Below are 27,070 nucleotides of genomic sequence, written 5' to 3' on the forward strand. Positions count from 1 at the left end.
TTAACAACGGGCCAGCCAATGTTTTCTAGATCACGTAACGAGTTCAACTTTTTACTTAAGGCGGGCATATGTCGACCGTCCAGCAGCAACTGGTCAAGCCCGTTGCATATGGTGGCGAAAAGCGATGGCACCTGGAGGCCATGCGGGGACTACCGCGCACTCAATGCGCAAACGTTGCCTGACCGATACCCCTTGCCGTATCTAACCGACGTCACGGCGAATTTACAAGGCAAGACAGTGTTTTCAAAAATCGACCTCCAACGTGCGTTCCACCAAGTACCCATCCACTAGGATGATATAGCTAAAACGGCAATCACAACGCCATTCGGGATGTTCGAGTTTAGGTTTATGACCTTCGGCCTCTGCAACGCTGCGCAGACATTTCAAAGGCTCATAAATGAAGTTTTGCGGGGCCTAGATCATACGTTTCCCTACATCGATGACATTTGTATCGCTACGCCGTCGGTCGAGCAGCACAAGCAAGATTTACGCGAAGTTTTCAAGCGCCTCCGGGACCATAAGCTGGCAATAAACTTTTCCAAATGCGAGTTTGGTAAGAGCGAGTTGAAGTTTTTGGGGCACCTGGTCGACGGTAGAGGCATACGTCCTCTACCTGAGAGAATAGCAGCGATTCGCGATTTTCTGAAGCCCACAGTAGCAAAAGAACTGAAGAGCTTCATCGCCATGGTAAACTTCTACCGCAAATTCCTACCGAACGCTATCGAGTACCAGTCTCACTTTCAACAGCTAATTATAGGCAATAAGAAGAACGACCGTACAATTGTCGTGTGGAACAGTGAAGCCGAAGACGCCTGCGATCGTTGCAAATCAGAACTGGCGAAAGCAACATTACTCGTGCATCCGTCACCCGGCGCTGAGTTAGCCTTATACGTCGACGCTTCGGACACCGCTGTCGGAGCCGCATTGCACCAACTCCAAGGTGGAGAACTTAAGCCACTCGGCTTTTATTCGAAGAACCGTGTTCTGACCGCGGCATACCAAGGCGTATGTCACTTTCGGTACATGATCGAGGGCCGAAAATGCCATATTGTCACCGACCATCGCCCGCTAGTATACGCCTTTCGCCAGAAGCTAGAAAAAGCTTCTCCTCGTCGTGTAAGGCAGTTGGATTTCATCGGTCTATTCACGACCGATATTCGACACGTACCCGGTGTAGGAAAATCCACAGCAGACCTGCTCTCTCGAATGCAAGCAATCGAACAAATTATTGACTACGTTAAGGTCGCAGCCGCGCAGCAAGCTGACATTCATCTACAAGCACTCCTAAGCGAATCAGGTACGCGAAGTAATTCACTTTTACTAAAGTATTTTGATATCCCCAACAGTATGGCGAAACTAGTATGCGATACTTCAACCTCGAACATTCGGCCGTACATACCCCATGAGTTTCGTAGATTACTGCTAGCAAAGATTCACGGATTGTCGCCTCCAGGCGTTCGTGCAACAGTCAACCTCATGACGCAAAGATTTGTTTGGCCCGGAATGAAGAGGGAGACAGCAAAATTCGTGCGGAACTGTCAGGTATGCCAACGGTCCACCGACACACTGCTTCTGCTCCAGCGACCTACGAACCGCTAACCCAACGTTTTGCGCACATTCATATCGATATTGTTGGCCCATTACCGCTGTGCGAAGGACAGCGCTATTGCCTACCAATGATCGACCGGTTCACCCGCTGGTCAGAGGCAGCGCCGATGTCTGATATGTCCGCCGAATCCGTTGCCAAAGCGCTTTTATCTCATTGGATTTCGCGATTTGGCGTTCCAACACGAATTACGTCAGTCCAGGGCCGACAATTTGACTCCGCCCTATTCGCCGAGTTGTTGAACACGATTGGCACTGTTCACCTCCGAACAACCCCTTACCACCCACGGGCAAACGGCATTTTAGAAAGGTGGCACCGAAGTTTTAAAGCTGCTATCATGTGCCACACAAGTGGGTACATCATTTGCCAACGATTCTCCTCGGTCTTCGTGCAGCTTACAAACCCGACATTCACGCGAGCCCTGCTCCGCTCGTTTATGGTTGAACGCTACGACTCCCAGGCGATTTGTTTTTAGTCAACAAAGGCGAGAGCAGTAACACAGGAGATGGTATCTCAGTTCCGGTCGCTAATACAGAAACTTCGCCCTACAAAAACTAAACATCATACGACACCTAAAGTTTTCGTGTCACCAGCATTGCATTCTGCATCTCATGTCTTCGTGCGAAACGACTCAATTCGTCCTTCACTGACACATCCTTACGACGGGCCTTACCTCGTTGTTACGATATCGCCTAAGTTTTCTAAACTTTTAATAAGAGGGCGATGCAGCAACATAAGCATCGATCGGCTAAAGCCTGCGTTCTTAGCCAGCGACGACTACGAAAATTCGAGCCATATTCCCCAATCAGTAGAGCCAACGGATACACCCGCACCTATTCCGACAACGAGCCACATTCCTCAGGAAGACGAGCCAATGAATACACCACCTCCTATATCGACGAAATCCACGCGTTCTGGAAGGCATGTTAACTTTCCTCTACGATATCGGTAGTTTCGTCTAGGCGGGGAGTAATGTGGCGGAATTTGTACTTTCGCAAACTTTGTGGCAATAATTCGACTTTCGCTACTTAATGCAACCCTGCGCTAATTTCCGAGTTGTAAAATAAAACTCAATCTGGTATCACCAAATTTGTTCATCTTCCCTTTTTCATTCTGAATGTCATCGAATTTGAACGTGCTTTCCGATATATCAACGCAAACTATTAACCTGTAATTATCTTGTAAACGACTAAGCAATCTTTTAAGTAATAAATATTATTCGGCTTATTTGAACGAGTTCTTTGTGAGGTAAACTCAACACAAACTATTTAAAAAGTTCTAGTACAAAGAATTTCTTTGTTTTGAATATGTTTGTTTATTGTTTTTAATTTTTAAAATTCATACTTTCGACATGTATGTGAATGGCGGAGTTGCAGCTTTCCCCCTTTTCGGTGGGTTTTTATATTACAAAGGCATCAAAATGGGAAAAAACCTCCTTGGTATCTCTGCTTCTGTTAAACTTTTTATGGGAAGATGTATGAAAATTCAACTTGCCATAATTATATAAAATTAATTCGCCTTGATTAGTTGTATCATTTTGTTGTATTTGCAGAGTGCTGGGAATTTACTTCTCATTGTGTCCCATCTAGGGCAGATGTGTAGTATATGTGTCGTATCTTCTTCGCATCTGCAAGTTTCGCATTTATCACTTTCTATTACGTTTAGTCTCTTCATGGTACATTTACCGAAGGTGTGATTTGTAAGTATTTTGCATAACATTTTTATAGATGCATTAAATTTAATTTTAGGCTTATGGAACCAAGGTTTTTTCGTAATTTTTGGAAACATCGCATAATAGTCTTCTCCTTTTTCTAAACTTATCGTTGCATATTCTTCTTGCCATTTTTGAGTTGATCTCCTTTCAACTTCTTTAATCGCATCTGCCAGGGTCCAGCCAATGCCTTCGTAATTGCCCGTGTGTTCAGCGTTTTTGGCGGCAAGTCAACAATTGTATTTTGATAAATGTTTTTATGGCCAGGTATATAATGTATTTCTACTTCCGAGAGGTCGCTGATGCTTATTAGTGATAAAATTTGGATTACAAGGATATTCGTGCTATTTTTGTTCTGTAATGCTATCGCTTCAGATTTGCTGTCCGATAAGATAGCAATTTTTCGGAGACCCTGGCGGATTGCAAAGTTGATTGCCTTTTCAAATGCCCAGAGCTCGGCTGTCATTGACGTCATTTCTTTGTTTGTGTAGAAGGCTAATGTTGTGTTTGTTTTTTCATAATGAAATGCTGCTTTTGTGAGGTGGTCTTTAACTGATCCGTCTGTGTATAGAATTTCTATGTTTTTGTTTCTGAGTTGGTTTATTTTTTCTTTAAATAGTTGATTAATTAAGTTTTTATTCGCTTCAGATTTGTTTTTAATCGATTTGTTAAAGAATTCAGTGTGTATGGTTATTTTTTTTGTTGATATATTTTCTTTTGGTATAGTTGTGGTATTTTTAATGATGTCCTCGTATTCTTGAAATACTTTTGTGTAGCTAGTTGAAAAATGTATTTGCTGTTGTGTTAATAGTTATTTAGCCGGTAGATCAAAGGCGAATACTTTTAATAATTCTTTCGCTGTCCCAAGCTGCAGTCTATATTGGAGAGGTAATTCAGCTGCCATATGGTATATTACGTGGGTCGGAGTAGATTTTATTAATCTTATGCTTTTCCTAATAACTTGATTGTTACAGCTTTCAAGTTTGTCCATAGCTGTTTTGGATATGTTCGCAAACGAGGATGCCGCGTATTCAAGTTTCGATCTGGCGAATGCTTTATATAGCTTGGATTTACTCCAAAGGTACACCCGGTAAGTGTTTTTAAAAAGCTACATCTTTTATTGGTTTTGTCTATTATTTCGTTTAAGTGAAGATTGGTTATTTTTGTTTATGAAACCTCCTAAATATTTAATAGAGTTAACTTGTACTAATTGCTTGTTATGTATTTGAATGTCCAGGGCTTTTCTTCTATTGTTAAAGTGAATAATGTTGGTTTTATCAAAGTTGATTGTTAGGTCCATTTGGCCGCAAATTTCATTGAATTTCTCCAGTTTCTGCTTTAATTGTGTTTTTGCAGCGTTGAAATCACTGTTAGCCGTTATTAAGAAGAAGTCATCGGCGAATTGAATTAGTGTGGTTTTATCATCGGATACTTGGTGCAGTTTCGTTGTGTATAGGTTGAATAGCAGTGGACTCAGTCCACTTCCTTGGAGTAAACCTCTATTGGTTACTATGCTTTCCTTTCCAAGGTGTAGTGTTCTTCTGGTGAGGAAGTCATTAACCCACCTGACTACTGCTTTTGTTATGTTTGCTTCGTTTAATATGGTTGTTAAGGTTTGAATATTTACAGTATCATACGCCTTAACGAGGTCAATCCCTGCACCTACTACATGTTTACCCACGCTTTTCAAATGTATAACCGTGTTAATAACTCGTTGATGCATTGTGTTGTTGATCTCCTCTTGCGGAAGGCGTATGACCTAGAGGGTAAGAGTTGGTATTGATCAACATGGTCGTCAAAATGGTATTTGATTATTCCCTCCATCATTTTGCAAAGTGATGATAGTAATGATGTTGGTCTGTAACTCTCCGTTGTGGCTGGGTCTTTATCGGGCTTCAATATTGGTATTATTTTAATATGCCTCCATTCCGCCGGTATTTTCCCCTCGATCCAAATATTTTTCAATATTCGGGAGAGTGCGTGCTTTTCTGTCTCTTGAAGTTTACTAATCATACGGTATGATAATCCATCCAATCCCTTAGCTGATTCCGGTTTCCTGCTTTTTAAAAAAGTCTCAAAATTTTAAAATGTCAGTTCCGGTAAGTCGTATCCAGTGTAAGTATAATCATTAAAGGCCGGTGAATTGTGGTCATTGCAGGTAGTGTTTAACTATATTTACATTACCAACATAAAATAATTAGTTTCGTTTAAAATACCTCACTAAATTAAGTACGTTCATACACGCGATTCTTTATTTGTCTTGACAGCTTTGTAGCAACCCTGTGTTATTGTTTATTTAACCAAAAGAGATCGCGAATGTGAGTAATTGCGTATATTTTTATATTCTGAGTTGTTTGTGGTAATTTTTTAGATTTTAGATGAGTGATCAAAAGAGAAAGCTTCTGGAAATATTTTACAAACTACCACGCGCGATTATTAAAAACAAAAACGTCCAAACACAATGACATATCAGTTATGGGTCAATACTTTTTTCGATTATTATCGATAAAATTAGAGCCGACACTGATTTGTTCGTGATTTGGTTCTTGGTTTAAGATAAACTACGTACTTTCAACTTAATTTACTGAGAGACATTACAAGGCGAAATTACTTAGTTTGTACTTAATTTATGCGTAAATTAGGATTGACCTCTGAATTACGCCAATGGGAACATAGCTTTTGATGGCACGGTTATCATAGTTAAAAAGTAATTTTTTTTATCTTTAGCCCAACTGTTGTTCGTTCTTTTAGGACAGCCATATTTTTTTAAGCTATTAATTTTATTCCACATCTGTTTACTGTCTTTTGTATCCGATATCTCATCTAGCAGTATATTAAAACTTTCTCTTTTGCTTATGGTTATTTGATTTTGAAGATTAGTTTGCGCTTCCCATAATTTATTTAGATTTTCGAATGTTCTATATTTTTGGTATTTGGCTCTTGCATTGTTTCTTATTCTATATAGTTTGTCAATGTCTTTATTCCACCATTTTTTTGGTTTGTATTTATTATTGCTATTAATTTGTATAGTGTTATCTTCTATTAGTTTATTAATATTACTATTGAATTCTTGCAGATTATGTCCTATTTCCATATTAGTCATTCCCATAATAATTTTGTTGTTTAAAACTTCTGATGAATTGTATTACTACCTCATAACATTGACTTGCTGTTAAAATCCCCTGCCAATATAGGCTTATATTTTAAGTTTTTCGCCATTAAAATTGGTTTTTCTAACTCCTGTTTAAATTCTGTTGTGGCCATATCTGGTGGGCAGCATATGCTGAAAACATTGAAGTTCACTTTAAGATTCAGTGTTGTGATGCCAATTATATCGGCGTTGGTTAAGAGTTTAATTAATGAAAATTTGATGCCTTTTGGTTTACGTATATGACTACACCACCATATCCATCATCGCGATACTTGGCGACGAAGTTAAAGTTTTTTAAGGACGTGCTGCTATTATTTGCCAACCATGTTTCGCTAAGAATTGCTATATCGATATTTTTATGTATTAACGTTAATTCCAGTAGTTCTTTATTATTCAGTTTTTTCAGACTCTGCATATTGAACTGTAGTATTCTCATATGCTGGAATTGATCCTCCAAACATCCGCTCTACTATACTGTGGCGAATACTGCGGCAACGCGAAGCGAACAACAAGAAATAGGCAGAATGTTCGAGGAATGACTCCACAAAGAGAAACGTCAAGTTGGATGAACACTGCGAACAGCGAGAGAAAGAGAATGAGAGATAAACTTCATAACGTTCTAGAGTTGCCATAAGTGCGAGCGCAGGTATATAAGGGCGCCGCCCCAGCGGAGTTGAGTTAGTTACAAGTCAGCAAGCTACAAGTAAAGTGAGCGGAGAAGTGAGTTGCGAATAAGCAAGCTATAAGTTTAATTGTGTTAACAAGTAGTGAAGCATTGTTATTGCTTTAACAAGTATTGTAAAGTGTTTTTTACTGTATTAGCGAGTATTGTAAATTGTCCAAGTTCATCAACAGCTATGGACACGAAGACGATACTGGCTGCCATGTCACAGATGTCATCACAGCTGTCGACACAGATGCAAACAAAGCTTGAAGCACAAAGGTCGCATTTGTCTGCGGATGTTTCGTCGCAGATACAAGCGCTGGAGACACATATATCATCAGCGGTATCAGCGCAGATGTCATCCCAACTGGAAGCACAGGATGCAAAGATTGCACAAATACAGGAAAAAATCGAAGAGAGACAGGACAAAGTCGAGGCTAAGATGGGCGAGTTGGAAGGTCGACTCCACGACTTGCAGTTGAATCGTCCAGCTGCTTCGACGAACGCTCCCAAGGTAAAGACTCCATCCTTTGACGGCACAATTACTTTCGAGGTCTTTAAGCTCCAGTTCGAAAAAACGGCTGCAGCAAATCATTGGAGCATGGAGAATAAATCCGCTGCACTATTCGTTGCATTGAAAGGACCTGCAGCAGAAATCTTGCATACTATTCCCGACTGTGAAAGGATTAGTTACGATGCGTTGATGAGTGCCGTAGAGAGACGTTACTGTAGCGAGCACAGGAGACAGATTTACCAGATGGAGCTGGAGAACCGCTGCCAAAAAGCCAACGAGACTCTACAAGAATTCGCCTCAGATATCGAGAGGTTGGCTCACTTGGCTATTGGAGACCCATCTGGTGAGCACCTCGAAAGGGTAAAAATCCAGAGTTTCATCAACGGAATGCGGGACGTGTATATCAAGCGAGAGACGTACGCGAGTCCAAAGCCTACATTTGCTGAAACCGTCTTGTATGCTCAGACGCGTGTAACGGCGGCGCTCCTAGGTAGACCAAACTACAAAGCACATCGTGTGGAAGTGGAAACACTGGAAGAGACAAATGAAATGCTGAAGAAGATTATCCAACTGCAGGGCGAGAAATATAATGGCTCTAGCAAATGTTTTAAATGTGGAAAGCCAGGCCACTTCGCCCGCGATTGCAGCGCAAGTTCCAGTGGGCTCAACAATTCAGGGGGACGCAAACGCAGGGCTGAAGGAGACGAAGCCAACTCCAATCAGTCGTTAAACTGAAACGAGCCAGCAGGAAGGGCATAATCTCCGTCTCACAAATTGGCCGGAAAGCATGCAACCTCACTGTTGGTGGATGTGTGAATGGGCAGGAGAGAGTACTGACAGTGGATACTGGAGCGACACATTCCATTATTCGACCAGATTTGGCCACTTTTTATGTGAAGCTACCACCTGGAGCAAAACTGCAGACTGCAACTGGTAATCGCACCCAAGTGTTAGGAGAAGTACCATGCGAGGTAATAATCGACGGTGTGGCCTCGCACACTAAGTATATAGTGGCAGACATCGTGGATGAATTCATCATCGGCGTGGATTTCTTACTTGGCCAAGGCATGAAGATTGACCTCCAGAGAATGGTCCTGACAGATCGTCACGGGAAAGTGCCACTTAGGGTTGGTTACGACAGCCAGTATTGCGGCAGACGGTTAGACTTAGAGGAATTGTCGAAGATTCCACCAGAAACGGAAGCGGTTAGTTGGGCGGAGGTTGGCAGTGATGGAGACGGAGTGGTTTCGTCAGGAGAACGAAGCAGTTCACCGATACAGGAAAAGCGTGACGGTTCCGCCAGCTAAGTCAAGAAGAGGTCGCAACAAGGAAGTCGTCATGGCAAGCCAGGCAGTGTTTCCGGCAGGCGGAAAGCCGCTAAACCACGTTGCAATGGTGATACGGCGGTGGCCGGAAATGGAAGCGGCTGTGGAAGTAGTAGGCGCGCGTTGAAGTGTCCCGAAAAAAGTTGTCGGCAAAGGCGATCAGTTAAGCCGGAAGCCAAGGATGAGGTTATACATGTCCGGTCAATGAGGTTGACGTCGGCGATAGAGCGAGATGCGGAAACACTGGGCAAGTTTCAGCGTGAGGAACCGGATTTAGAAGGTGTGCTAAAGGCAGTGCAGCACGAAGGCAAGAAGCTGGGTGTCATGGACAGAGGATGCGGCATAGATCTGGCAAAAACGGTGCCCACGAGAGGAGATATGGTCTGTTCACCACCAGAAGCACGACCATGTGAGATGGTGCACCACCGGAGATAAGCTGGAAGCAATGTCCAGTAACGCATCGAGCCGAGAGGAGCTAGAGGAAGGTGATTCGGTGTTGTTGCAAATGCCGCAGCAGAAGAAAGGCTTCCCCTCCGAACAACATCGTAACTGGAAAGGTCCGAATAAGATTGACAAACGGCTGAAGGATGCAGTGCATCCAGCAGCAAGTATGTCTGATCGGGACGATCAGACTTAGGTGGAGGGCAGTGTGGCGAATACTGCGGCAACGCGAAGCGAACAACAAGAAATAGGCAGAATGTTCGAGGAATGACGTAGAATGTTCCACAAAGAGAAACGTCAAGTTGGATGAATACTGCGAACAGCGAGAGAAAGAGAATGAGCGATAAACTTCAGAACGTTCTAGAGTTGCCATAAGTGCGAGCGCAGGTATATAAGGGCGCCGCCACAGCGGAGTTGAGTTAGTTACAAGTTAGCAAGCTACAAGTAAAGTGAGCGGAGAAGTGAGTTACGAATAAGCAAGCTATAAGTTTAATTGTGTTAAAAAGTAGTAAAGCATTGTTATTGCTTTAACAAATATTGTAAAGTGTTTTTTACTGTATTAGCGAGTATTGTAAATTGTTTGTTGTACAATAATGTTAATTGTACTACAATTTGGTCATCGTTAGCATTTATTTAACAGTCCAGCGATACGAACCGGGAGATTTGGGAAATCCGGACGAGGTTTCAAGGATAATCGTAACAATACATTTGTTTTAATCCCTCCTAGATACTGGCTAAAAATTCGTAATGTTGCTTGTTTGTAATGTTCTTCGCATTACTTGTTCGCAAATTAGATATCGCCTGGTTAATTTGTGTGGCTATCTCGTCTTGCTTCTGTAGATGTAACATGAGATCCTTGGGATAAGCTAATTCCTTATGTTTTGTATCGATATTGCAATCTTTAGTAGCTTGTCTCCATTCATTCATAGTTCTTTCATCTTTTTCCTGCTCTCTTTGTTTATTGAGGTTCATTTTAGTAATCTTTGCGTACGGTAGTAGCTAGTGCATTGTCCTTGGTGCTTCTTGGACATTCTTTAGTGTTTTTGTTTGTTCTTTGTTAGGAAGTGCCGGGAAGTTAGAGACATCATCGTCTAGGGTTTGGCAGCGATTTCCAAATAGTTTCGCATACTTAGTTCGTATTTCTTTTATGTGCAAATTTTCAAATAGTCATTAAGGGTACTCATCGATTCGCGCAAGTTTTATATTTGGGCAATTAGGCAACTTTGCGCAGTGTGTTTCATGAGGACAATTTTATATTCTGTGCAATTTCAGACATTTAATTATTTGACAATGCTCAATTTATAAAGTTGAACAATTGGAACTCGAATTTAAGAAATATTTAAGTTTTACGAAAAAACGTTGAGCACAAATCAAAATGAAATTGAGCAAAATAGTTGATTGAGGGTTGCACATCACACTGCGCAAATTTGCGCGACAAACTTTCCACGCAAACTTGCCCTTTTTGTGCAAATAGCTTTCCATACAAATTTTGACATTTCATTTGCGAGGGTTTTAAATTGCACAGTTTGCCCAGTTTGCGAGAGCTTTGCGCTTTTAAATGAGTACCCTTATTAAGGGTACTCATATACACGTGCAAGTTTCATATTTGGGCAATTGGGCAACTTTGCGTCATGTGTTTCATGAGGAAAATTTTATATTTTGTGCAATTTCTGACATTTAATTATTTCACTTTACTTAATTTATAAAGTTGAACAATTGAAACTCAAATTTGAGCAAATATTTATGTTTTACCGCAGTTATTTCGAAAAAGCGTTGAGCACAAACCAAAATTAATGTAAACAAAATATCTGATTGAGGATTGCACAGCGCAATGCGCAAAGTTGCTCTACAAAATTGCCGCGCAAAGGTTTCCTTTTTGTGCAAATGGCTTTCCATACAAATTTTGACATTTCATTTTGCGAGGGTTTAAAATTGTACAGTTTGCCCAGTTTGCGAGAGTTTTGCGCTGTTAAATGAGTACCCTTATTATTTTTTTGAGCCTTTATTCTAGCCTTTATAGGTCGCATCGTGTTCGCCCTCACAATTAATACAATATTTCTTAGTGCAAGTTATATTTTTCCCATGTGATTCGCTACAAAGTGGACAAATTGAGTCTGTCTGTTTGCAGTGTTGTGCAAAATGATTGTATCGGAAGCAGCGATAGCACTGCGCGAATGTGATACAATATTTAACTTTAATTTTAGTATAAATATAGCTAATTTCCGGTGGTATGTTTACTCCGTCAAATATAACTTTGACACGTTTCGTCGGGAATTTCTCGCCGTTCTCTTTTCTCATCACTCTTAGAACTCCCAGTATTGGTATTGGTGAACTAAGTCCTTGAAGTAATTCCTGTTCCGATAGGTCTGTTGGAATATCAATGATGATACCCATTTTGGAAACGCACTGTGCAAAGATTTTTGTCTCATATAGGTGTTGTTTGATATTTTCATTTTTGTAGAATTCATTGGCTGCACTTCCATTTCTGAACAACCAACTTTGATTACCTCTTCAACGTCAGGTACTTGTAAGGTATTAAGTATTTTGGAGACCGTAAAGCGTTAATTGGCATTCGCTCTCTGTTAATATCCGTTTTATCCAGGTACACAGAGAACGGCTCCTTATGGTTCATATTATAAAAATAGTCCACTTACTTGGTTGAATGTCTGTCATGTTTACTTCCTCCGAATTTGCATTGGCCACTGCTGGGGTATCTAGCTTCCCTTTTTTGGTTTCCTGCCTAAATCTACTGTTGCTTCGGCTCCTACGTTTTGTCTTGGCTAAGGGGCCATCCGAGCCCCCGCCACTATTCTCCATCTTTGATAGGGATCTCTTAAATTTAATTTTTGTTCCTTTTTTCCGATATCTACAAGTCGTAACAATATCAGTATAGAAAAGAAGATGATTAGCGTAATTTGTACGCTTAAATTACTGTTTTTATTGAATTGAAATAAATTTCGCAATTGCAGAGAAAAATTTTTCGCGCGTCCACGGTATTGCCAGCGGACAAAAAAAAAAGTACATCAACTTTCGTCAATCGTAATTTGCTTAGTCTAGGTTCAGACAGAGAAACTTTGGTCGCGACAACTCGTTACTTGTGGGAGAGTGAGTGACGAGTCCCTAAAGAGCTTTTGTGGAGTGTTGCTGGAGTGACAGTCCTTGGCCAAATATAAATCTGGGTCGTTCCGGTTACGTAGACCCGACTGTCGTGGGAACGAAAAGTTGGTGGTAAATAAGCCTTGTGTAGGCAAGTTGGCAAACCCTACAAGTTGTTCGTCAGGTTGGAGAAAATCAAAATTTTTTGATTTTTGAGGCAGGTTGGTAAACTTGTAAAATGCGATTTTATTTTTTAAAGGCGCATTAACGTTAACATGGGGTTGGTGCGTGTGTAGGTAATTTCGTTAAGTAAGTTGGTTGTTGTTGTAGCGGCTACAACAACCCCACCCAGATCCCTCAGTCGTTGTCGTCAATCTCCACTAACGGTAGCCCATAGGAAGCGTGCAGCTTCGACGGGGTCTATCCATAGGGACAGGGGCGTTAGCGTAGTGGGGTTTAGAGGGCATGCGAAGAGATGCTGTGAGTCATGGGGCCGGACATTCATTTGGGATATCTTCGCTTAGTCTGCTCAGGTATGAGTTCAGCCTGCTGCATTAACCAGAGCGCAGTTGGGCTATTGTGGTCCGAGTCTCCCGAGGCAGACGAAGTTCTGTCTCGTCCACGTCTGGTCGTTGTGTGCCCAGAACGGCATTCACAGGTCGGGAGTCTACATAACATGAGACTGCCTCTCTGTGAATGCCGTTCAAGGCCTGTAGATAGGTTGTCGGGTCCAGAGGTTGTTTGATGAACCTCTGGACTTCGTCCGTCAGTTCGTATAGATGCCTCCTGACGTGCCTGGGCGAAGGCTCTTCTGCAAGGAGTTGCCTGTTTGGATGGCCACATATGTGGCTCCCAACCAGGAACTGCCTGCAAAGCATCATGTTATGCTCCTTAACTGGGAGCATGTGGGCCTCCTCGTGCAGGTGGTGTTGCGGCGACATCAGGAGGTATCCTGTCGCTGTCCTAAGTGCCGTGTTCTGGCAAGTCTGCAGCTTCATCCACTGCGTCCTACTAGTACCCGGTGACCACACTGGCGCAGCGTAGTTCAGAACCGGCCGGCCAATTGCCTTGTACGTTGCCAGCAACGTTTCTTTGTCTTTGCCCCAGGTGCTGCCGGCTAGCGGCTTGAGGACATTGTTGCGTCTTTGTACTTTGTTGACAATAGCGGTTGTATGCGCCGAGAAGGAGAGCAGACTATCGAACGTTCCTCCGAGTTTTTTCGGGTTGTTCGACGTCGGAATTGGTGTATCATCGACGTGAATTCCCAGTTGGAGTCTGACCTCAATCGCTTATTTCTTTACATTAAAAAATGTAACCAAATCACGTTTTCAAAACAATCTACACCGCTACCCACATCATACCGTATTTCTGATACTAGATTGGAGTCTTTCAACGTAGTTAAGGACCTAGGAGTATTTTTCGATTCGAAATTTAATTTCATTACGCATGTAAATTTTATCGTCGCTAATTCATTTTCGATGCAAACTTTTGGAAAACGCAACAGTACTGCGTTTTCCCAAAGTCTTATACTCTGCATTTGTTCGGTCAAGATTAGAGTACGCTGGCTTTATTTGGAGACCTTATTACCAAGTGCACATAAACAGGATTGAGTCAGTCCAGCGCGTGATTATCCGACACGCCTTAAGATCGCTTAACTTCTCCGACCCTATCCCATCCTATTTTTCACGTTGTTAGTTAATTAACTTAATGCCGTTGCATACCGAAGAATTTTCCTGTAAATTTCCTTCATTTTCGATGTAATTTCCGGTAACGTTGATTGCCCCCTATTACTCAGCAGAATTTATTTCAATGTTCCTAGCAGTGTACTGATTTGTATAGAGTCGCTGTTAGCAAAACTCTTTACAGCCGAAATGCTCCCTTAAATAGAACTTTGCAAGAAATCAATACGATTTATAGTTCTCTAGACCTTGATCTCCCTATGCCAAAGGGTATTTTCCGAAATCGACTTGAATCTTATTTAAGTAATCTCAATAATATTTTATAATATGTAACTTTTTCTAATATATGTAGTCTGTAAGAACATCCTTCATAAACAAATAAATAAATAATGATGATTAATAAAGAAATATGTAAATATACACATACATATATGATATTTATACTTTCAGCAAACGATGTATACGTATAAAATTGTAAATTTAATTATTCAATTCCTTTAAATTCAAAGCACATTCAGTTCCTGTACGATTAAAAAATACACTTATAACATTTTAACTTTCAGTTTTCTATATTTGTTTTATGCCCTATTGGAAAATCAAAACCGGAACCCATATATACAAGTTTTAACAAACTATTTTTTTTTGCTATGTAATTTATATTACTTGTTTTTAATAGGTACTCTGCAATATTTAAACAAAATTCAACAAACTTTCGTAAAACTTCAAGTTTTTAATAAGAATAATAAAAAAATTATGTATGCAAGTTTGTAGCACATTAAATTATAATTTTTGTTTAGCTAGCGGTCCTGTGCATTTTTTTCTGTACGAAAAAATTGTAGAACGTACTATTTATGTTTTTTTTTTTTTAACAACACCAAACTCTACGTCGACAAATAAGCAGTCTTTGTTATCGTTAAACACAGCAGCTGATTTGGCGCTAACGAATGTTGTTAGGGAAACGTTTATCGAATAGCCAAATTGTTAAAATTGTCGTTTAGCTGACTTATATCAGCTCTGATCCAATACTTTTCGTGAAAAATCCTGTAAAACTGCCAAACAGCAAAATTACTCTCTGAAGTGAGAGTAAAAAGTGAGTAACAACAAAAAGTACAGGAACAAAAAATCCATTTTTCCTGTAAAAACGTCAACCAGTGATTGCTTGACACTTTTCATGATTTTACCAGAAGAAAAAGTTCGGGTAAAATCTTGCAACTTCATTCTCTACACAACTCTCCAAAAGTCGCTCTCATTTACAGGATTTTGGAGGATTTTGGAGTACGGGAACATTTTTCCTGCAACTTCCTGCAAGCTCGTGTAAAATCCTGTAAGTTCATGGAGTACTGGATCTGAACTATCTTGATACCTATGTATGTAAAAATAGCCACTGGAGCCCCTCATTGCTTTTCAAGAGCAATATATATCAGAGCTTATAGCTTGCCATCTATTGCCGTCAATTTGGTCGTGTTTAGTACATGAACCAAAAATACAAAATCACGCAGAACGCCACACGATTCCAACGCTGAGAATTCCTCGAACATTTAATGTTTCTCTCTTTTAACGCTTCAAAACGCGTCTTCCAATGTTTTGAAGGTGACAGAGAATTGGAAGAAAAGTGGCATAGCAAAAATTACAAAACAAGTGTTCAGGTAGCCTTAGCGTAATTTATAATTTATGGGTCTGGCAACTCCGTTATTATCGATTTTGGTAAAAAAAATCTGGATGGCAACAAATACTCGAGTGACTTCGTGCCGCCCAATTCATTCGTTTGCTTGTTGGGTCATTTTGCCGGGTGTGTTCTTCGTTCGATATTGGGATCTTCGCAGTGCGAATAGTGCAGCAAATTTGACAAGACGCTTTGTTTGGGATAAGTTCTAAATATTTGGAGAAAACGGGGAGCTTTGAGCATTGTTTGAACAGTGTTGTAAAAGTTTGTGTGAATTTAATATCGATAAATATTAAAACAAATTCGAGAACCTTTAATAGCTTGTGCAAAACATTAAAAGGGGAGAGCCCAGAAGCAGTGAACAAAGAAAAAGAAAGGTATTTGATATAAAAACCATAGTTTAAAATGGAGCACGAGGATAATGCGCACTTGGACAACGTTTTGCAAAGCTCGCCCCATTTGATGGATAATTTGCAGATGGCTAGTGGTGATGGTGTGTGTGATAATGTTGTAGCAGAAGAGATTGGAAGTAGTATTGGTGGAAAATTTGGTGAACATGAAGGGCATGACCAGGAGGAATGGAAGTATATTAAAGAAGGGCAACAGAGCGAAAAGCAGCAAGAGCGAATTAAAGACGGTATAGATAGTAAAGATATGGAAGACGTAGAAGATGTTGGCAACGGGCATGGATACGTATATGAGGTAGGCGATGTCGGGGCCGACGATATGCTCTTGCTAGACAAGCACGAAGTTGGTAACGGTGTCGTTGGCATCTCAGCCGCTGTTGACGTAGACGCCATCAACACGCCAACCGGCATTGAAGAGAATGAAGCATTAAAAAATTATGGTGATTTTTCACCAACTTCTAATACAACGTCTATAGGCGGCGAAGACGTCGATTCGGATAATGGTGTACTGCAAGTCGAAATGAAAATCGAAACAGCAACATTACTGCAATCACAGCCGGTTGAAAATCTATTGGGTGCTGGTGGTGCTGAGAGAAATTTCGTAGAGATGGAAGAAGAGGAACCAAGTTCATTGGCAACAAATACTACCAATGGAACAAATAGTCTTAGCGAAAATGCTCCACTACAACAACTAAGTTCAGAAAAAAATGATCTAAAAACCGTGGAACTTTCTATAGAAAACAAAGAAAATGCTAATCCTAGTTTACCAAGCATTGGTTTACATGGTGGTAAGGATGAAATTATCAGACCTAATGACCTGGACTTTGAAACGCACTCACACTTAAACCCAAATGCTTTGGTGTTCGTCCCCAGTGTTGGTTCGAATCCGGCTTCACCCCTAGTGCCCACAAGCGATAGTGCAGCTTTTACTGTTGGCGAACCGGCTTTAAACAGTGATGCAGAAACAGCGCCACAACCACACCCAAACTCAATAGCACGCCACCTGCTTAGTGATGATGATTTCGTGGCTCAGAGCCCACGCAAGGGAAGTGTTGAATCCAATTTAGATGGTATTGCATTGCCTGAAGAAAATGATTTTGAACATGAAGCCGCAAAGCGTCCGCATGAATTGGAGCAAGAAGACGATTTAATTGGTGTTGGTACGGTACAGCACTTACAACAGTTTGAAAATCATAATAATGATGGTGTGCATTTACTCAAAGAAGATACAAATGCAGAAGAAGCAGATTATTCACTTGATATTCGTCATTCCCCAGCAAATATAATCGATCACGGTCCTGAAACATCTGTCGATTTAGATGCTGATATTGGAATTCAGCTATGTGATAATGACAACCTAGCCCAGCAACATAAATTTGAAATGCCTGATCCTATTGAGGATGTACTTAATACAGTACAGCCATTACCAATCGATACTGAAAGTGTAAACGTTTCTTTTATTGAAGAACGGTCACAACAAGAATTAGAAGCTGGAGGAAAGGAATTGTTAGATGTCGAAGAAAAAGACTACATTTCTCAATCGCCTTCGACTGAAGAAATGAAAATGAACATGCAAAATCAAATGCATTCATCAATAAAGGATATACCACAAATACCTATTGATATGCATGATGGAGCAAATATGCAAGAATCATTCTACTTAGACAGCACTTCAACTGAATTACAAAATGCAGATGATGTAACCCTTAAGCGAACAGGCGAAAACCTCACTGACGCCAGTAACCCTAACCTTGTAGCAGATCACATTTCATTCGAAAATAGTTGTTTTGCGAAGCCCAGTGGAGCTGAACTGGAAATTGACTTTGAGCACGAACATCCCTCTCTGAATATATTCGCTCCAGAATTCACTCCTGGTCAAAAATCAGTCTGTACAGATGGGCTATCACCTTCTCCCATGTCAACTGAGGAGAAACACTTAGTAGAAGATACCAAAGAACTGGCAACTAAAAGCGAAACTTCAGACGAACTGGCGCAAAAAATTGATGACTTAAAACTTTCTACAAAAGATGGAATCCTCTCTCAGGTGTGTAATTTACTTATATATTAGTCGTGTATAGCAAATTTTCAACTAAAAAGTCGCCGCTAGAGCGTCAAAGCAAAATAGAGAGTAAAATTGAGATATATAGAAAACTAGCAGAAAAAGTTATTGAGATCACAAAACTAGTCAAATCTTGCAAGTCAACAGTTGTTGACATTCCTGCTGTTAACATTATACAACTTATAAATCAGTTAAACTATTTTCTTTACATACAAACTCAGTCCTGTACACCGTTAATACATATCTGTGGTCATAAGCAATAACCGCCTTAGTCGACTTAAGAAAGAATTGAGTTATATATCGTTACCTTAATACGCGGTTTTGCATTATCTTGATAAGCGGTTTTGTACTTTAAACGACCATATGTTATCGTATTCTGCCACTACTATTCCATGTATATGTGAAATCGCCATCTCGCCAGCTAGGCTATTTAAAAAGTTATAGACAAACATATTTTGGTTTCCCCATAAGGTTAACATTACAATCCAAATGTTTAAAACGTTTTTTCTTGAATTCAGGGTTTTCGACTTAGGCGGCTATTGCTTATGACCACAGATATATTGATTTCCACTCATTTCGCTTTAACATACATAATAATACATAGTTAGCTGCTCTTTCGCTATTTTTTTTTAATTGCATAAAACGAGTTTGGTATCATGTTATTCATAATCTGCATGTTGATCTCGTCACGCAAATAAAGGGACCTAAAGTTCTAGGTCGCCTCCGAACTACAAATGGCTTTTATAAGAAGCGATTTCATGGCAGAAGAACACTCGGGAGGTTTGAAAATGCGATGACCTCGGATCGGGAGTTGCGTAGAGCAACATTTCCTGGAACTTTATTCGGGAACCTAAAATAAAATTAAAAAATTTATTGAAAGTCCTTTTTGCAGATTTGCAGAAATCACTTTCGGAAATAAAAATTGCAAGGTGTAACTGCAACTGAAATTACTCAAATCGCTTTCGAGAATAATTTCAACTTGAGCGTGCTGCACTAGCAATTTTAATTTTTGCTGCAAGTGCTTTCAAAGCAATCGAGTGTTCCCGTGTGACGCGTTTTTTTGGCGAATTTGTATAAAATTATAAAAATGTTGAATAAAATATAAAAAATACGTGTAATTAATTTGTTCTACTGATGTGGAGTATTTAAGTATTAATGTATTAGTAGGGACAAATCGGTACCATCAAGGTATTACTCAAATCAGTTATTGTAATTGTATCAAACAAGGTATCGATACCTACTCAGTATCGGAAACGTATCGAGTACTTGTACATAGAACTACGATTTTGCAAATTTTTCAAAGTTATTGATTTTTTTTTTTCACAAAAAAATTGAATTTTTACAAGATTATTTATCTTCTAATATTTTTTCATACAAAAGCAATATAATACATTTTTACAAGATTAATAGATAAGGTTTTTTCATATAAAATAAGTGTGAGAAAATAACTCCTTATATACTTATATTTCCCAAAAAAATCTACTTTTCCAAATGTCGTGGGAACGGCTTCCTTCGTATTCTGTGTCAATATTTATAAAACAAAAAGCTCTACGATTTCCATAAGTGGAACTGATTTCCACATGTGTGGAACTGATTTCATTGTCACATATGAAAAATATGGATTTAAAAGCAACAAAGCTTTTAACTGTCGTAGCCGAGTAGCTAGAGATGTCGACTATAATTCCGTGTGTCGCAGGTTCAAATGCCGGCACATGGAGTATTTAATTGTTAGAAACAAATTTATTAATATACAAAATGTATACATTTCACATGAAATTTCAATTTGTCAATAGCATTTTCAATCTTGATAATTTATCAAGAAAAAAGCTTTTGGTTTCTGTGCTAGAATACCAATTCTTGATAAATAATAAAAAAATGACAAATTATAAAGATTTTCAATTTATCAAGTGCACAGAATCGGGCTGTATATCTGATGAAAACAGTGAACATTATAATTGAAACCCGTAAAAGAAGCAGCAGCGATATGAAATAAATCATTTTAGTGCGAGACTTGTAAATTTTTGGGTTAAAATCCATCGAGAAAATTATCGAAATCGAGTCGATTTAAAATTTTCGAATTTTAGAACATGTCTGATAGTTGTGCCTGTTTTTTAGAAAAGCCGATAGCAAGGGATAGATGACCCAACAACCGTTATGTATGGACGGGCTTGCTTATATAGCTGCGGAAATGTAGTGCGCATATCTTCCCATTCCTCTAATGGGTTACTTTTCAAAAAAGATACTGAAGCACAATAAATTTTGCGCTTCCGATACAAGTACTTTTTTTTCGATACCAACTTGGATCGCAGTAAAAAGTATCTAGTAAAAAACTACTTGGTAAATTGAGAAAAGTATCGAGTATGGACTTGGATTTACTTGTATCGATTTATCCCTATGTATTAGATATTTTTTGGCTGTTTTGTGCACAGGTTCAGTAGATTTTTCAGGTCATTAATTTTGTTACAAGCATAGAAATATCTGGTAACATAAATTATGTGTTATTATTAAGCAGTATTGACCTTGTCCCACCCGTTACAAAAGAGATAAAAGTTGTTATATTTAATTACAGAAGTTGAGGTTGTGTTTCGTATTTGTTACATAATGTTAGAAATTCATTGCAAATGTTTACCACAATTGCATTTTCGTTTCCACATACATAGTTAGATAAGCATAATTCTACAGTAGAGCATGTCCCACCCGTGACATCTAAGGGTGGAACAGTTGTCAGAGTTGGATTTACAGGGCTGATAAGCTGTATTTGTTTGTTGTGGTGGAAATAGGGGAGAAGGGGGAACGCGACTCGCCCATTAGCTATATAACTTTTGTGGTCAGCTGATTAAGTTAAGTGACATTTTGACTAGTTTTGGTTTTTTCTTTTGTTTATTTAATGTTAAGAGTATACATATTTTATAAAAGTCTAGCACATTACATATTCAGCACCACATAAATCCACATTTAAAACTTCGTAAAATTTATAAAAATTCAACAATCTTTAATTTGTAACTTTTTATTCAGAATTTCTAGGTATGCAGTTTTATAGCACAATAAATTTAAGTAGATATAACTGGAAATTAAGACGCTAGGAAATCGCGTTGATTTTTAATAATTTTTTTGACTGACGGCGCTACGCATTTTCTTTCATATAAGACGCACCGTCCTAAGATTAAAAGTGATTGAATTGAACTTCAACTTGGGTTCTTATGTTTTTTAATAATAATCTTCAACATGGACCCCACTAAAACACCTTTTCATACAAAAATTCGTACGTGTCCCACGCGGGACAAACTTTGTCCCACCCGTGACAGAGAAATTTCGGATTTTTTTTTTACAATAAAGCAATACTTTTTCTTTAATTGTTGCTTTGTTAGTATTCGTGGTCCTCTTTTTACAAGATATCAGATTCACACAGAAAAGTGGAATAAATTAGCAGTGTTTCCGTAAAATATATCTGCTCCAAAAATTTCCCAAATATTTTTTAATTATTGGCCCAATTCTGTGTTTTCTTGATAAATTTTTTGTAAAGAAATTTTTTCAAGATTTTTATCAAGTAAAAGCTTCCTTCGCATCCTGTGTCATTATTTATAAAAAAAAGCTCTACGATTTCCACATAAGTGGAACTGATTTCCACATAAGAGGAACTGATTTCCACATGAGTGGATTTTTTTTTACAATAAAGCAATACTTTTTCTTTAATTGTTGCTTTGTTAGTATTCGTGGTCCTTTTATTTCAAGATATCAGATTCACACAGAAAAGTGGAATAAATTAGCAGTGTTTCCGTAAAATATATCTGTTCCAAAAAGCAGGTTCTTTTTTGTACCACCCGTGTAAAAAGAAAAGTACATTTTTACTGTAAAAATGTCCACCCTTGCCGGTGGTGATAGTGAAAATATATTTAGGGGATTCAAAAGATGGGTTAAGCGTCGTAAAATCTTAAGCTTAACATTTGGTTTGTAAAACAACGGTTAAAATGGTTTTGGGAGGGACTAATTATATATTGTTTTATCAGTCTAAAAACATTTCGGTTTGGTTGGAAATCCTCTAAAACCATTTTAATTACATTAAAAATTTTAAGCTTAAGATTTTACGACGGTTTGTTAAGAGGTCCTGTTAATCCCCTAATTGTATAATAAGTTATAAGGTCAGCAACAAGCCTCTAAAATATTAATCGTTTATTTTAATTGCAAAATTGCAATTCGGGGTTCAGCGAAAAGGTTTGGTGGATATTATAGATAATGAATCTGTAACCGCAAATGACATAATCAAATATAATCTCTGGCAGCCCTTTAATTTATGGTTACTCTCAAAGTTATCTGTTTTTCAACCAAATTGTAATTGTTCTCTTGATAATTGCACTGGTCTTTAGTCAAAAGATGTAAAGGGCATCATTCATATTTCTGCGGTGTATTTAGGACGCTGGTTCCTAATACACTAATCTGTTTTTCATATTAGCTATATTTTGCGAATTTTTGTAAATTTGGGAACAATTTCGGGAGCTATAATACGAAAACTTTTATTTTCCATCACCGTGGAAAATTTTCATTGTTGTAAATGAATATGGAAATACTGAACTAAATAGCAAAACCTTCGGTGTCATCTTCGACAGTCTACTCTCCTCAATGTCCTCAAGTCGCTGGCCGGCAACACTTGAGGCAAAGACAAAGAAACGTTGCTGGCAACATACAAGGCCATTGGCCGGACCCAGATGCTCCCTATTAAGGAGCCCAACACAATGCTCTGCAAGCAGTTTCTAGCCACAGACGTGGTCACCCAAATAGACAGCTGCTTTGCAAAAGAGCCCTCGCCAAGGCGCGTCAGGAGGCATCTCTACGAACTGACGGACGAAAGCCAGAGGTTCATCAAGCAACTCTGGACCCAACTGTATACAGACAGGCCCTGAACGGCATTTACAGGAAGTCGGTCTCGAGTTATATAAGCCGTCATCGATTCGCCAACAGTTAGCGAGTGGCGAAACGACCGAACTCAATGAGGTACACCCAAACTCGCTATCGTCCATCTTTGCTAGCTAATTTTATTGTTGCTTTTACATGAAAATTTTTTCATAAAGCGACCAACATAGGAAACAGCGAAGTGGCGAATCGATCAGGGCCATCGACTCTCGACCTGTGAATGCCGTTCTGGGCGCACAACCACCTGTCGTGGACGGGATAGAACGTTGTCTGCCTCGCTTTGGCTATTTCAGCAGGCTTAGTTCATACCTGAGCAGAATAAACGAGGATGTGCAAAATAGGGTGGTCCAAAACAAGTAACGTGGAAATTTTACTGCTTTCACCTCCTAGGATTGTTCTAAATCGAAAAAATATACCCCTTTTTTATTTCAAAATCAAAAAATATTTAGAGGTCGCTCAAAGTGCTCAAAGTTTTCCATGTATTTTATATGAGCAAAAAACAACTTTTCGTAGAAATGGTATCGAATTCTTGAAAATCAATATTTTTCGTTCGGAAAACTCTGCACAACTCATTTAGCCAAAGTACGGGGAAACTTGACTCTTCTACAACAGCAAACGCACATCCGGTCTCCAGTTTCCTTATAAGGACTTTGATTCGCTTACATGATATAAGACCAGAAGTTTACGCATCTGATCAGTGTTGTAGTTGCACGATCATAGAAGAAGATTACGCACGCTTGGCAGATATCTCACAGGCGGAAGTAAGACCGTGGGTAAAGCCCATGACACCGAAATGGATTAGTATTCCATATGGTATCACAGGGTTCTGCTCTGTAGTCGTTTCAACCTAAACTTAAAATTTTTACTTCATAAACCGTTTTACATTTCATAGCTATTTTGCATTAGGCACCGCGAAGCAATAAGGCAATAATTTTAGTTGTGATTTTTACTTTGATGGTATTAGATCTGTTGGTTGTTGTTGTTGTTGTAGCGGCTACAACAACCCCGCCCAGATCGGTTGGTATCTCAGTCGTTATCGTCAAGTTCCACTAACGGCAACCCTAGGAAGCGTGCAGCTTCTGTGGGATCTGTCCACAGGGACAGGGCCGTTAGGGTAGTCGGGTTTTCCGGGCATGCGAAGAGGTGGTTCGAGTCATGTGGGGTCTCTCCGCATGCCGGAGACTCATTAGGCACATCCTCATTCAGCCTACTCAAGTAGGAGTTTAACCTGCTGCAGTAGCCGGAGCGAAGTTGAGCAAGTGTAGTACGTGTCTCCCGAGGCAGATGAAGCTCTGTCTCGTCAGTGTCCGGGGGTGGTATGCCTAGAACGGCATTCACAGGTCGAGAGTCTACATAACTCGAGACTGAGTCCCTGTGAATGCCGTTCAGGGCCTGTCTGTACGCTGTCGGGTCCAGAGGTTGCTTAATGAACCTCTGGACTTCGTCCGTCAGTTCATATAGATGCCTCCTGACGTGCCTAGGCGAGGGCTCCTCTGCAAGCAGCTGTCTGTTTGGGTGGCCACTTCTGTGGCTCCCGATCAGGAACTGCTTGCAGAGCATTATGTTGTGCTCCCTAACTGGGAGCATTTGCGCCTCGCCGTGCAAGTGATGTTCTGGCGTCATCAGGAGGCATCCCGTCGCTGTCCTAAGTGCCGTATTTTGTCCCGTCTGTAGCTTCGTCCACTGCGTCCTACTAGTCCCTGGCGACCACACTGGCGCTGCGTAGTTCAAGACCGGCCGGCCTATTGCCTTGTATTATGTTGCCAGCAACGTTTCTTTGTCTTTGCCCCAAGTACTGCCGGCTAGCGACTTGAGGACCTTGTTGCGGCTCTGTACTTTATTGACAATAGCGGTTGAGTGCGCAGAGAAGGAGAGCAGGCTGTCGAAAGTTACTCCGAGTATTTTGGGGTTATTCACCGTCGGAATTGGTGTGTCATCGACGTGAATCCCCAGCGGTAGCCTGACCTCCTTCGTCCAGGTTGTGAACAGGGTCGCGGAGGATTTCGTAGGGGAGAGGGCTAGACACTTTGCAGTGAAGAAGCGAGAAAGTTCGGAGAGATAGCCGTTTACTTTCGAACACAGGTCATCAATTCCATTCCCAGTCGCCATAATCGAGCAATCGTCGGCATAGGAGACAATCGAGACTCCCTCTGGTGGTTGAGGGAGCTTTGAAATATAAAAGTTAAACAGTAGCGGGGAAAGGACACCACCCTGAGGAACCCCCTGTTTTATTTTTCGCTGCTTACTCGTTTTGTCTCTGAACATTACCGACGAATGTCGACCACTTAGATAATTTGCCGACCACCGTTTGAGCCTCTGTGGGAGAGAGGAGGCCTCTATATCTTCTAGTAGCGTGGAATGGCAGACGGTGTCAAACGCCTTTGACAAGTCCAACGCTACTAGAATCGTTCTCTCACAGGGACGGTTACGGTTAAGGCCACGAGTTATCTGAGTGTTTATGGCGTTAAGTGCTGTTGTTGTACTGTGCACTTTTCGGAAACCATGCTGATGCTTCGCTGGGGTCAGGTGATTTGTGAAGTACGGGAGTAGCAAGGCCTCGAGTGTCTTCGCTACCGGGGAAAGGAGTGTAATCGGACGATACGAATCTCCTTTGTTTGCCGGTTTCCCCGGTTTGAGCAGTGGGACCACTCTCCCCACCTTCCAGATGTCTGGGATGATGAGAGTGGCCATTGACAAGTTGAGGACCTCCGTTAGGTACGCTACCCCCGCAGGACCCAAATTTTTCAGCATCAGCATGCATATTCCGTCGGGACCCATGGCTTTGGAGGCTTTCGCCTTCCCGATGGCCACCTGAACTTCACCGCAAGTGAAAGCAAGGGGGGCACAAGTTGTTGGCAGTTTGTGCAGCCTTCTGGTCACTCGACGCTTGGCTTTGTCCACCGGAGGATGCAGTATGAACTGCCGGCTGAAATAGCTCGCGCATCGCTCCGGGTCCGACGAAGCATGGTCGCCGAAGGAAATTTCGACTCTGTCGTCGTGCTTCGTCGGATTAGACAATGACCTCACGGTTGACCAAAGCTTGCTCACACCAGAGGTGAAGTTGCAAGTCTTCAGATGCTCCTCCCACTTCTTCCGCTTATGTACGTTTACAAGTTGCCGAATCTCCGCGTTGAGATCCCTGATACGGGGATCTCCCGGATCGGCCTGACGAAGGCTATCACGCTCATTGGCTAAAACAGCCGCTTCGGCAGGGAAGTTTGGACGTGGGTCCGATATGCACCCTGCCGGTATGAAGCGGGCTGCAGCAGCAGTGATAGCCCTGCGGAACTTACGTTCACCGAGATGGACGTCGGTTGGTGTGGGGAGGGATGTGAAGGTGTTTTCAGTAAACTCCGCGTAACCTTTCCAGTCAGCTTTAGAAAAGTTGACATAGGTACGGTGTTTGGCGGAGGCAAAGTCGGTTGGTTTATCAATCGAGATGACTATGGGTAGATGGTCTGATGCTAGAGTCAGCATAGGTCGCCACGTTATGCTGTTTAGATCTGTTGGTCGCAGTGCATACCTCTATATCGATCTATCTAGTTTTCTTTTCTGTATAATAAAACATCTAATTCAGATAGAAACGTGAAATAAACTATTTTTAACCGACTTCCAAAAAAGGAGGAGGTTATCAGTTCGTCGGAATATTTTTTTTTTTTTTTTTTTTATGTATGTTACCGCATAACTTTGGACCGCGTCAACCGATTTCGATAATTCTTTTTGCATCGGAAAGGTAGTGTCTCAGAGGTGGTCCCATACTAATCTCGTTAAGATCCGAGAGCGGATCATGAGATATATATATATATATTTTTTTTTTATATGGGAGTTGAAGTCGGTTTTTTTTTT

The 27,070-nt window shown here is 40.5% G+C and overlaps 1 protein-coding gene across 1 annotated transcript in view; it reads left to right on the forward strand.

The window, feature by feature from the left end:
- Positions 1-15,941: 15,941 nt before the first annotated feature.
- Positions 15,942-27,070, forward strand: part of LOC118738057 (205 kDa microtubule-associated protein) — a 109,112-nt gene continuing 97,983 nt past the window's right edge. Inside the window, exon 1 of the mRNA XM_036468955.1 lies at positions 15,942-18,301. Within this exon, the coding sequence (XP_036324848.1) occupies positions 16,256-18,301 (2,046 nt within the window). The 5' untranslated portion in view covers positions 15,942-16,255. The remainder of the gene's footprint in view (positions 18,302-27,070) is intronic.

Source organism: Rhagoletis pomonella, unplaced genomic scaffold, assembly GCF_013731165.1.
Source record: "Rhagoletis pomonella isolate Grant_MI unplaced genomic scaffold, Rhpom_1.0 Rhpom_scaffold_00004, whole genome shotgun sequence".
In the NCBI taxonomy this organism is placed as follows: Eukaryota; Metazoa; Arthropoda; class Insecta; order Diptera; family Tephritidae; genus Rhagoletis; species Rhagoletis pomonella.